We start from the raw sequence: 13,484 nt of genomic DNA on the forward strand, positions 1-13,484 counted from the left end.
ATGATTGCCTACCCACATCTGACAGATGAAGGGAATTCTAATTGCATGCTACTCACAGGTCTGGCTATCATAAAAAGTATTCAAAATGACTATGTTGCTAAAAACCACACCCTCATTTTGTAAGCTTCAAGAGACAAGCCAGAGATGATCTGTGTGTCTCAGGACTCAGTGAGGATTTTTTCTCCTGCCAGGCTCTGGGTATTTTTGTCCTGTTTAGTAGTTGACAACTTAGGCAGATGTCCGTAGCTGGGACATCTGAGACATGAGTGGGCCAATGCTGTTTTCTAGTCTGTCTCCCAAAGGTATGCATTCTACCATGAGCCAACTTCGTCTTGGCTTGTAGTAGGATAAATACCTTGAAACCTGGCTCTTAAAGGCCAATTTTCTCAGGCTACAAAAATGGTCTTGAAACAGAGTGGGGCTTGTAGAGTAAGCTGTGCTCCTAGTTCTTGGAAGGCCTCTAAGGAAGATCACAAGTCCAAGGCCAGCTCCGACTACACAGAAAGACCCTGTGTCTCAGCTCAATGCCACACAGCCAAAGGAAACTCCCGGACAGGTTTGTCTGTGGACATCTGAAACAGTTTGTAAAGTCCCCGCCCCCACGGCTACCATCCTTTTACAAAAAATACATACAGATGTTCTAATTAAAAATATGAATGTTTCAAATAAAAATGAGCAATTGGCTTGGAAAACAAGAGCACAGAAAAAAAAACGTGAAAAGACAATATAAGAAATGCAAATTAACAGGTCAGAGATGACTCATTGGTAAGAGTCCTGGCTGTTCTTGCAGAGAACCCAGGTTTGGTTCCTAGCACCCAGATGGCAACTCATAACTGGGTGTAACTCCACTTCCAAATTCAATGCCCTCTTCTGGCCTCCACAGGCACTGCATGCACATGGTGATTTACATACACACATTAAAAAAAGTATTTTTTAAAGTCTACTTTTAAAATGTGAATTAAAATGAAATATCTAAAATAAAAATTAAGAATATCTAGTTGGGGGGGAGTGAGAGTAGGGAATGGGAGGAGGAGGGAGGGGAAACTGCAGTCAGGATGTAAAATAAATGAATAAATTTAATTAATTAAAAAAAAAAAAAAAAAAAAAGTATTAGTTGTGAGAAAGACTCAATGTTAAATTTACATTGATAAAACAGAAGCAGTATCTAGTCTGGCCTGGAGAAAGGCTCAATGGTTAAGATTCCTGGCTACTCCTTCAGATAACCTGGATTCGACCTCTAGCACCCCCTTGGCGGAGCTCCAGTTCCAGGGAATCCAATATCCTCTGTGGCTGCTGTGGGCACCAGGGATGCCTATGGTAACACATGCGTACATGTAGACCTCATACATATAAAACAAAACAAACAAATCCAGTTTTATAACTGGGAGTTACATGCCTCTAATTCTATCACCCAGGAGGCAGAGGGGAGCAGAAGGGAGCGGTCACTCGGTATCTCTGTTAGGGGCTCTAAGTGAAGGGCGGTTTTGCAAAATGTATAACAACTGGTCCATTAAATTTACTTCTACAAATGTATTTCAAAGTTGTACTATCATCCAAATGTGTACAAAGACAGGCATGTCAACATTACTATCTATCAATAAGAATTGTTAAATAAGTTTAGATAATAGCAGTGTAATACAAATAAGTACTAAAAATAAGGTGAAGAACAAGGTATTAGCATGAAGGAGAAATTCATATTAAACTGCTTTGAGAAAAAAGCAAGTTGCAATAATTTATAAAATGAAGTTTTATTACTAAATGAAGTTCAATTCCGGAAAGATTAGAAGTCAAAGTGTATGGCACAAGCAGGGGGGAGGAGAGAGACTCTTATTCTCTACATATTTGAGGCTTTGTTTCCAGTAAAAATCAGGTTTCATCTTAGATGCTCCTCAGCAGGTATAAGGGATAAAGAAAATGTTATATATGTTCACGGAGTATATTCTTGTTTAATTATAAAGAATACAATTACATCATTTGTAGGAAAATGGGTGAAACTGGAGTTCATCATGATAAACCAAATTCAGAAAGACAGGGTCACACTTCCTTCACATGTACCAAACACACACACACACACCACACCACATGCACACACACCATGAAAGTGGAAGAGACAGAGACTATGGGGGTAAGAAGAGGAAAATAAGATAGTAAAAAAGCTGGAGAGATGGATCAGCGATTATGGGCACTAGTTGCTCTTGCAGAGTTCCTGGTTCAATTCCCAGCACCTGTGGGCCTGTGTGGGCACCAGGCACACGTGCCGTTCATAGACATACATGCAGGGAAAACACCCATGCACCTAAGATAAACAAAGTAAGTAAGTAAATAAATAAAAGGATAGAGAGAAGAGCAAAAGAGGGTAATGGGGGGGGAGCTAAATATATTTTCTTATATGCAGAATCAAGATTTAACTGTGCCCCACCCCCAGGACATAGCAGCAGAAAGGAGACTACCTAGGGGGAAGAAGTAGACCAGCCAGGAAGAGAGATGGAGAAAGGTAATGGGAAGGATGACTCTCAGCAAGATACAATGATCGTATGTGTGAAATGCCGTAATGGTAACCATTGTTTTGTATGCTAATAAACAAAAGTTCAAACTAATCATGTTGTCCGCTGTACCACAGCCGCTCTCTAGTTAGTGCCACTCCTGGCTCTTGGGGCTCTGGCTCCAGGAGAGGGTGCATAAGAACGGAGGTGTCTATGCCATGGCTCCTGTAAATAAAGCTGACTGCTGGCAAATCCACACACAACAAACAGCTACTAAAGGTGCTTACAAGAGAGCACCCTCTACTGGCAGAGTGAAGAAACCACATCATCACAGAAACAGCAGACAGGCTATGTGACATTAGACACCACTCGAAGTCCTTCATTTCTTACTCACAGACTCCATTGGCAGAGTCTGCAGGAGAAACTGCTCAGGACTTCTGAACAGATCTGTGTTCCCAGAGCACTACTACTCTGAGGAGGCAAGTGAGGCCTACCTGATGGGCCTTTCTGAAGATGGCAACTTGTGCACTATCCACACAGAACACATAATTATGTCAAAAGATACCTAGTTAGCACTTTGCATGCATGAAGACCATGCTTAAGAATCCACTCTGGGGGCCAGAGAGGTGATTCAGTGGTCTAAGGGTAAAAGCGCTTACCCACCAAACTAATGAACCGAGTTCAGTTCCCAAGACCACATGATGGAAGTAGAGAGCCAACACTCACAATCTGTCCTCTGACCGCACATGTGCTAGGGTGTATGGAAACATTTCTCTTTCAGTTGTTTTCCTCTCTCCCTGCTATCAGCAGCTCTAAGTGTCAGTGATTATTTTCCACCCCTACAGAGTCAAAAGGACCTAAACATGTGACTGCAAGGGACAGAAACACGGCATTAGCAGCTCTTCCGTTTTCATCTTTGTGGAAACTTTTAATAAACATAGGATGCTCCAGTGAAAAAGTTTTGGCAGTTCATCTCGGTATCAATTCTAAGTAAACCTGTTAAACTTTTCTGGGGGGTGAGGGGACTAAAATGACACATACATATACATACATACATACATACATACACATACACACATCACATATCAACTAAAAGGAAATCCCACCGATTTCATATATAGTCAGAAGAGGAAGAACTCTAGGGCTTACCTGACAATCTTCTGGGGAAAGAAGTCCTCCAGGAGTGCCTCGGAGTAGGAGTCACTCACATGAAACAAACTGACTTTCCCTATCTTCCCAAAGGGGAAGGAGATGGTCAGTCCCTTGTTGGGTACCACACTTAACACTCGGCCCATGACTATTTCCCCTTGTTCAAGTCTGTAAGGACCTGGTGGGCAGAGAAACGAGAACGCAGCTGGCAGTCTGGCCTACGACAGCCTGCTAGCCCAGAGGAGGTAGAGGCCAGGCAGACTTGAGGCGTCCACCCTGAGTAGGCCCATCGTAGCTTGAAGCCATGAACCTCACAGCCATGTGACAGATAATCCTTCTAAAGAACCTGAGGAAACCAAAGAAGACCCAGGAGGGTGACGGAGTCACACAAACCAGAGAACAAAGCCCAGACAAAACCAAATAACCTGCTCCCAGGAAGCTCTCTATTGGCTTCCCAACACTAGAGGGTTTCCTTTAACCAGACAGGGACTAAAGCCTCCCCCTCCAGCAAGCCCTCTCCATGTAGGCACCGCTTCTCTCCACACCTATGAGTGATAGGCACAAGAAAGCCTTGGGGACATCTGAGTCGACCACAGTGGCCCTCAGGGCCTGCCCAATCTGGAACTTCTTGTCTGGGTGTTTCAGAACCTGAAAGGATTTAAAAAAAAAAAAAATTCTTCTGATGTTCCCATAAAGGTCTGTCACATATCCAAAAACATAACATTTAAGTCTCTACAGCAAATACCTCGCAAACCACCAAACCCCACATTGGCTCAGGGCTCTTTATACCCCACAGAAACTCTTGGGTCTTTTCTCCAAGGATTACCCAGACACTGACCTTGAAACTGAGGGAGGTGAGCAACAAAGGAATTCTCCCTCGGATGTCTGGCGCAACCTCCACTTCCAGCCACTTCTTAATCGCATTGTACTGTGGGAGGACAGGGCAGATTTAGAGCATCCTGGACCACCCCTACCAGTAAAACACACTCTTATAAACGCAAGCTTGAAAAGGTCTAAACCCCACGTTTTCCTAAGGGACACGAATCCATCCTGACCACCTCCACATCTCATGGACTTCAACCAGAGTCTAGCTTGGCTAGCCCAGCAGAAAATGGGTCCTTCCTGGTGTTTCAGCTGAGATAAAAAAAACCATGCTGAAGACATCTGCACACACATGGACCAATCCCACCAAGCTCTCTCCCTCCTCTACACTTGGCTCTGCTCTCTGACAATTAACCATTTCCAGGGGCCAACATTTCCTTCCTAAATCAATTTAGATTTTCATTTCTCACTACCATATCTGTCTTAAACCTCAACATTCAAGTCAATAAAAGTAAATATTTACTGAGAAGCCACGGTATAAAATGGCTTGTCATAGTGTAAATAAAAGCCAAGCCTCCCTCATGGTTACCCTCTAAGAAGCAATTCAAGGTGCATGCAAATAACTAGAGCTGTAAGCAGTGTGCACAAAGCACAGCATGCCACGGGAAATACTGGCTGTCAACAATCAGGGAGGATGGGGGATGCTGACCCTTAAAGGGACTGGGCAGAAGGGAAACAGGCAAACCAGTACAGGAGCCGCAGGGCACAGACAGGAGGAAAAACAGGGATGCTGTCATGGTGACTAGATGGGATACAGAGTGTACGAAAATATCACGAGCAACTGTCGATGCTGCGCTAAGTCATCTGCGGGACTATGAATGTCTACAGGCAGGGGTGACTGGAGGGACAAACATTAGTGACATGCTCAGAAAGATGACTATGGAAGAGACTCTGACAACAATGAAGAGACTTCATGCTAGGTGTGGTGATGCACTAGGAGAAGCAGGCAGAGCTCTATGAATTCAAGGCCAGCCTGGTCTACGTAGCGAGTTCTAGACCAGTCAAGGCTGAACAGCAGGATCTTGTCAATAAACAAATAACTCCAAACAGTGGAGAAGACTGGCCTTTCTTAATGAATCTGGAAAGCCAGAGAGCTGAAGTAGAGTGGAGAGCATCACAGCACACAGCGTGTATGTCAAAGGGAAGCCCCAGAGTGCTTGTGCCAATCAGACTTAGTACCAAAGGGGAGCCAGTCTCTGGACAGCTCATCCTGCTCAGCCAAGCCACTGTGCCCATGGAGCGGTCTGGCCCTGCAGCAGCTCTCCACTGGGGTCAAGGCCTGCCATATCCTGGAGCAACATGTCCACTTGGTCCTGGGCAGTATCAGCTCTGGTGCCGCTCATCATGTCTTCAACTGAACAGCTGAAGATGGCCAGATACTGTCTACATTGTGCTGTAATTTGTCCATCCATAAAAGGAGAGATCTCCAGATTGTGTTACCATCAATCCACTTAACACACAGGCCATCGACTTGGTCACTTTGCTATTGTTACTGAAGACTGGACTCTGACAGCCACCATACCAACCCGTCTATTCATTCGCAACCATTTCACTGCTTGGTTCTTCTGGCATTGTCTGCGTTTATCCCAAAACTTGCATGCTGCCTTTCTGATGGTCTTTTAAATTTTGGTCCTTTCAACCTTTTCCTCCATACTACATAGTTTTAAAGGATTTGTTTACCTTTATTTTATGTCTGAGTGTTTTTGCCTGCATGTATGCAAGTGCGGCATGTGCATGCCTGGTGCCCAGGGAGGTCAGAAGAGGATGTTGGATCCCTGGACACCCAGAACTGGAGTCAGCAGAGAACTGTAAGGCACCAGGTGGGAGCACGGAACAGAGCCCGGGTCCTCTGGAAGAGCAGCGACGCTCTTAACTGCGGAGCCATCTCTGCAGCTCTCTGCCCTACACTTCTGGTGATCTCACTCAGCTCAGTCTTTAAGTTGAACAGGTGTTTCTTCAAGGGTGGACAGACAGGGCCAGAGCCAGGACACACACAGAGGGGAGAAGGGGAGAGGTACGTCTGCTCCCTACCGCCACTCCTTTATTATGGTGCCACCTAGAGACAGCCTGCATGGGAGTGAGGACGACCAAGAGAGCCAGTGCAGTCTCTGACTCCAGTCTTCCCCACGCTGCTCTGGAGGAAGGTCAGCCCTGCAGTGAGGGCAGCAACTGCTCACCTTCTTGAAGAAGCAAGTCACGGTCTGGCCGGCCTGGTACTGCTCAGTCTTCTCCACGGGGCTCACAGAGTGAGTATTGAGAGCACTGTAGCCATCCTTCTTCAAGTCACTGCAAAAAGGCAAAGGACAGAGTGAGCCAGCCGCTGGGTAGAGTCTGCTTGAAAGAACCTCCCTCAAATGACCAGTGTTGGTACAGGACTCTGCTATTACTTACTCTCATGGCCAACGTCCTCCTTAAAGGAGACTCTTCTAGATAGCCAACCTGGAACTAATTATCTCTTTTCCAAGTCATCAATCTATGTATAAACCAGTGGGGAACTAGCTCATGAGTCTTTCATACTTAATGACTAAAACTTTTTTATTGTCGGGTAGTGTTGGCACACCACCTTTGATCCCAGCACTTGGGAGGCAGAGGCAGGTGGATCTTTGTGAGTTCAAGGCCAGCCTGGTCTATAGAGCGAGTTCCAGGATAGTTAGGGCTACACAGATAAGCCCTGTCTCAAAAACAAACAAACAAACAAACAAACAAAAACATAACTCACTGAATTTGACCACAATCTCGTGTGAATCAGGCAGTGTGGAGAGAAACTCTACTCTTTGCTTCTGAGCTAGGAGCTGAAGTCAGAGCTTAACTCCAAACCAGTTCTCTGACCTCTACTAAGCTACCGATATCAACTTATTTTCAGACACATAAGGGCATGTGATCTGAAAGTTGTCAATCCACACATCGCTAAACACAACAAAAAAGGAGAAAGAACGGCTAACCCCGCTTACCCACTCAGATAATTTCTCAAACAAGACTCATCCATATAACAGGACAGTAACAGTGGCAAGAATGCAAATATGGCCGTATGTGCTAGTGAGTGTGGACATGTTCCTCACACTAGAGAAGCTGCACATGCATGTGCATTCTGACTCAGCAGTTCCACCCAAAGACATGTGAGCACAGTGCTGAGTCCGAGTTGTTTACTGAGGCATTGTAAAAATGTTTCTGTAATTTTTAGGAGGACCAGAAACAACCTTGAATGTAGACCGTCATTTTGAGAATGAGTATGGTGTGGCACTTTCACAGGATAAATTACTATCATTTAAACTGATCCTAAATGGGTAGATCTACCCAAAAAGTTTCTTTCCAGAGTGCTGGGGATGAAATCTAGGCCCTTGCACATCCTAGGTAAGCACTCTAGCACTGAGCAACAACCATCCATTCAAAAACTGTTTTTCAAATGCAACGATTTTTTTTTTAGCCCAGTCAGTCCTGATGCACACCGAAAGCTCACAGAGGGCAGGAAGTGCATTGATAAAAGCCAGTCTTTACCTAAAGGAAACAGAAAATTTATTGTTGAGCTGGTGTGGTGACACACGCCTTTAATTCCAGCACTTTGAAGGGAGAGGCAGGCAGAACTCTTTGATTTCGAGGCCAGCCTGGTCTACAGAATGAGTTCCAGGACAGCCAGGGCTACACAGAGAAACCCTGTCTCAAAACACACACACACACACACACACACACACACACACACACACACACACACACACACTTCAAAGTATTTTACACTTGAACGATAAACTGCACTAACTCATTCTGAACAGCTACTAGTGAGAGAAAGAAGAACACCTTAAGGTCCTAGACTTACATGTGTTCCTGAAGCACTAAAGCAGGAACCAAGAATGACCGGGAGTCCTAGTGACCTCTACACCTTCTGCTATCAGCTGGAGATGGACCTCTTCAAAAACAAAATTTTAATGAAGAAAAGAAAGTACCATGCCACTGAGTAAGTGGATACAGAATCATTCAAATGTTTCCAATCCTGACTTCCAAATACTAATTTTCAAACATAAACATTAGGAGCTGGAGGGATGGCCCAGTGGTTAGGAACACTTATTCTTACAGAGGGCCCAGGTTCAGTTCGAAGGACTGCAGCCTCTTCTCACACTTACTGACTTATCCATGGCAGTATCCAGGGTTTGAGATCTTTACCCTTAGTTCAAATAAAGGACTTGACCTCAACCAAAATTAAAAGTTGCTAACTAAAAAATATGATATCACAGTACAAAGGGAAAGATACTGCACTAAAACCACTAGCACGATGAAGACTTTTCCTTTTTCACAACAAAGACTATATAAGAGGTACAATAAAAAAAAAATCTGTAAAACTAAGTAAACCAGAGTAAACAAAGATATGTGGTCAATGTACCAAATATACTATTAATCTAAAAATGAATGGGCTGAATTTGATGTTTCAAAAATATGGTCAGCAAATGAAACTCAATGTCCCAGAAATCACCCCCTACCTCAGACACAAGCCTCCCCAGAAATACTGTGATCCTTCAGGCCTCCGAGCAGACCCTACTTCTCACAAGTTATTCTAAGTTTTTGTAACATCCCTTGATGTAAGACTGGCAGCCTGTTGGCTCCCAGGTGACCCTGTGTGGCATTCCTGCGGGCACATGTCTTCAGTAGCATTTACTGATGGTCCATAAACCCCAAAAGGTCGAGGGGAAGCAGAAATGAGCAGGCCTGCAGGTCAAAATGCTTACGATCTGAAAAGAGGAGTCACCACCACAGGGACCACGGTCCCACCCTCGTCTCTTACACGATGTCACTTACAGAACTCACCAGATGACCTAAAATTCCACATCAGCTTTCTGTCACCAAGCAGTGAAGTTGCATGTGTTGACAGAGTACGTATCCTGGCTACAGTGCTTATTTCAGGAATTACTGAGCTCTAAAACACTGGGTCCAGAGCAGAAATGTTCTTTTCGCTAGGACACTGACCAGCAAACCTGCAAGCAATGCTGACATTCTACTCTGCTCTGTGAGACAGGCTCTGACTCTGCGGCCTAGCCTGGCCTTGAATCTGTGACCATCCTCCCGCCTTAGCCTCCCAGGAGCTAGGATTCTGCCGGTAGTTCTCAACCTTTGTAATGCTGAGTCCCCCCATGTTGTGGTGACTCCAAACCACAAAATTATCTCATTGCTACTTCATAAGTGTAATTTTGCTATTGTTATGAATCACAATGTAAATATCTGTGTTTTCCAATGATCTTAGGCAACCTCTGTGAAAGGGTCATTTGACACACCCCGGGGTCACGACCCACAGGCTGAGAACCACTGCTCTATGCCCACTTTAGTTTTTATACCTCCAACTAGCCTTGTGGGGGGGGGGGTTTAAAAAAAAAAACCAGCCAGGCGCTGAGGCACAACTGTGTGGTAACATGAGACCTTAGTTGCCACCCTCAGCATGCTCAAACAAAAACATGTAGTCAAGAATTCTGTTCTTTAAAAACACACAAGCGAAGCCTAGTCTTTCCGTGTGGCACTCCTTGACCAGATGCTGGGCTGGAACTGTAGGCATGCTCTGCTAGGTTCGCAGAGTCTCCCAGGAGGAAAAGGCAGATGAGCAGTTCCCTCTAGACAGACTCAGTGCGTCTAGAGAAATAAGGAGACTTGGACAGAGAGGCAAAGATGCCCCAACACTGTTGAACTAGGAAGAACTCAGGGTCACTGGTTCCAAAGCCCAGCACTCTGCCCACGAGGCCACTGCCAGGGTTTCCCTCACCTTGGCCGAATGCTCAGCTCCAAGATGGTCAGAACAAATCTGGGGTGACTTATTGGGAGAAACCTAGAGAGAGAGAAAGAAATCAAATCACTCCTTACTGTCTGCTAACACAATGATCCCCGATCAGGGTCTTTGTGGCCCACCCTAACCCAAGCTGACTACCACCCCCCCCCCCCCCCCCCCCGCACTGGGCTGACAAAGGCCCCGCTGAAGAGCTTTAAGGACTATGATATCAGAGCCGTCAGACTTGACTGACAGACTTCCTATTTCATTCTAAGGTCTAGAGAGGATGTGTGACTCACTGAAGAGCCATTGCTTAGTTCTTGAAATTAGTATGCCAACCAGAGGCCAGATTTTTGAAGCCCTTCTTTTCTTGCTACAACAAGAAATTCTACTATGAAAATACACAAGATTTAAAGACTTAAAGTCAGGGCCCTTTAAGACAGCTTGTGTGCAGGCCGACCACCTTAGAGTCCATCCTCAGATCGCTCAGTGGCAGGAGAGAGCTGACTCCTGATATCTGTCTTCTAACTGCCATCCACAGGCATGCTCTGTGCGTGCCTGTGAGCACACATGTGCAAGCACACACAAAAATAAAACTCAAAGATGTGCCCTGCAGGACGGACATAGAGCTGACGACCAACACTACTAAGAGCTGAGGAAGCCCTACTAAGCAGGCAGCACACACACGCTCACTTTTTCAGTTCCCAACGGCTTCCACAGGCAGACGAGCCCACCATTCTCACTTTACAAACTACGGAAATAACTCTTTTGGCAGTTAATCTGAAACTCAAAGCCACCCTTTAACCACTACATTCCATTTTTAAAAACAATATGCTCAAGGACTCTGAGTGACTGCCTTTCAGTTAACTGAGAAAAAATATTTAATGCAACGTTTTAATACCTGCCTATGCTCCTGTTCCTCCCTAACTGCCACTCCCCTCAAAGGCAGCCCAGTCTCCCCAAAGCTCATACTTGGAGGTCTTCACATCTCGGCCCCCGATGACTCGTGCAGTGACTTTCTCTCCCACTTTTAGTGTGGTTGTAGGAGTCGTGCCCACTGGAACCTCGTCTAGAATGCGGGAGGCATGGATACAGCCCATGATGCCATCTTCTAGCGTCACGACGACATGCGTGGCCTTCACAGACTTGATGGTCCCAGTGACTTTGTCCCCAATAGCCAGGCCATGCTTCTTTTTAGTCCTCACAGTCAAATCCGTGTCCTCTTCCTCCTCTTTGTCATCAACCGTCTCTGAATCCCTCCGAGCTGGTCTACTGGTCCTCTTAGAAGCTGGCCCCTCCACAGCCAAAATCAGACCGGTCACTCCTGGTTCTGTGGTCTTGAGGGTAAGGCAGACACCCTGTCCCACTTGCAGCTTCTCAGAGTCAAAGTGGAAGGTGTCGTTGAGGTGAGAGGTCAGGGAGAAAGCTACAAGGTGGCCAGTCTCCATCAAGGAGGCCACGCCAAAGGACTCCTCCAGGTGTTGTACGATGCCTTGGTGTCTACTGCTTTTCCTCAGCTGGAAAGGGGAAGAGTTATATTCATTTTTCACACAGTATGGTTACTTTATGTATGGCTCCACATGGCAGTGTGTGAAGAAGCCCCCTGATACCCAGGAGACTGGCTTGTAAGCAACTAGCTTTCCTCTACAGACATGGTTTCCCTCCCTGAATAATCAGTTCCCAGCATCCCCTTGCACTGGTTCTTTTCTTTTAGACAAGGTTTTGCTATGTAGTCCACAGTGGCCTAGAGCTCAAATATTCATGCTTCAGCTAGCCAAGTGCTGGGATTACAGAGGTATGTTATCATGCCTGGCTTTCGTTGGTTTTGAATGTAAATTCCTATGTCCCATCCTAGAACTATTGAACTGCAACTCTGGGAGTTATTCTGGTGAATCTGATGCACAGCTAGGAGACCACCAGTGGTCTTCAGACTGGTCCTGCCACAGTCCCACGGCACTTGTTACATCATTGAGGCAGGAGTCTTTAATGGGAGCTCATTGTGTTCCAAGCACTCCACTCTGCTTGCCTCAAAATCCCACTGTGTGGGGCTGGAGAGATGGCTCAGTGGTTAAGAGCATTGACTGTTCTTCCAAAGAACCTGGGTTCAATTCCCAACACCCACATGGCAGTTCACAACTGTCTGTAACTTCAGTTCCAGGGAACCCAACACCCATGGCAAAACATCAATGCACATAATATAAATAAATTAATTAATTTTTAAAAAAAAAATCCCACTGTGTTCATGCTCTTCTGAGCCTCAGCTTTACTTGGATGGTAAGATGGTAGGGCCTCACCATACACCAAGGGAGACTGCTGGCATGTTGGCACATACCTGCAATGCCAGCAGCTGGAGGCTGAAGTAAGACAATCACTGATAGTTCAAGGGCCACTTAGCGTTTCCTAGGCCAGTTTGTACACTTGATAAACTCTTTTAAAACAAAACAAACAGCAACAAAAAAATGCTTGGGCTAGTGATCGAATGCAGACTGAACATATCTAATTGAAAAATATAATAAACCCCAAATGCCCCCAATCCACGCTTCTGAGAGTTATTAGCATATGAGACTTCTGAAGTTTTACGTGTTAGGCATTTCAGGTTTCAGATATTTTTAAAGTAATATTAAATGAGTGATGTCTACGTAAATATTCTAAAATTTAAGAGTCTGAAGTTATCTAGCATGCTGGTATACACCTGTAATTTCAGCACTCAGGAAGTGGAAAGCAGCCCATGTAACAGAGGGAAAATTTGGTTCAAATAAAAAAAACAAAAGCCTAAAAATTTGAAACATTTTTGGTCCCAAGCATTTTGTTTTGAATAAGCAATATACAACCTGTACATTCTTACTCAGAGAAAATTTTTACAGATTTTGGTATTTCCCTTAAACTCACTCTTTGTATTTTTTTGGTTTTTCAAGACAAGGTTTCTGTGTAGCCCTGGCTGTCCTGAAACTTGCTTTGTAGACCAGGCTGGTCTCAGACTCAGAGATCTGCTTGCCTCTGATGGGATTAAAGGAGCGCATTACCAAATCCAGCTCTTACTTACATCAGGAAAGGGTACAGAGGCATTCAGGAAAGAGCACAGACATGCTACCTGGACATAAGAAATGCCCAGACCTGATTTGTTTGTTTCAAATGACTTTTCTTTTTTAAAGTTAGTTCACAACATTTTCAACATTTATTTTCAAATAAATTTAAATTCTGCCTTAAAAGTCAAAGGTATGGTGGTACCT

General features: G+C 44.9%; 1 protein-coding gene across 1 annotated transcript in view; it reads right to left on the reverse strand.

Annotated features, from left to right (window-relative positions):
* Pdcd11 (programmed cell death 11) overlaps positions 1–13,484 on the reverse strand; it is a 45,377-nt gene that overhangs the window by 7,275 nt on the left and 24,618 nt on the right. Inside the window, 6 exon segments of the mRNA XM_028874666.2 lie at positions 3,633–3,810; positions 4,178–4,280; positions 4,471–4,560; positions 6,692–6,800; positions 10,252–10,314; positions 11,227–11,771. Coding sequence (XP_028730499.1) covers positions 3,633–3,810; positions 4,178–4,280; positions 4,471–4,560; positions 6,692–6,800; positions 10,252–10,314; positions 11,227–11,771 — 1,088 coding nt within the window.

Source organism: Peromyscus leucopus, chromosome 1 (assembly GCF_004664715.2).
Source record: "Peromyscus leucopus breed LL Stock chromosome 1, UCI_PerLeu_2.1, whole genome shotgun sequence".
Lineage (NCBI taxonomy): Eukaryota > Metazoa > Chordata > Mammalia > Rodentia > Cricetidae > Peromyscus > Peromyscus leucopus.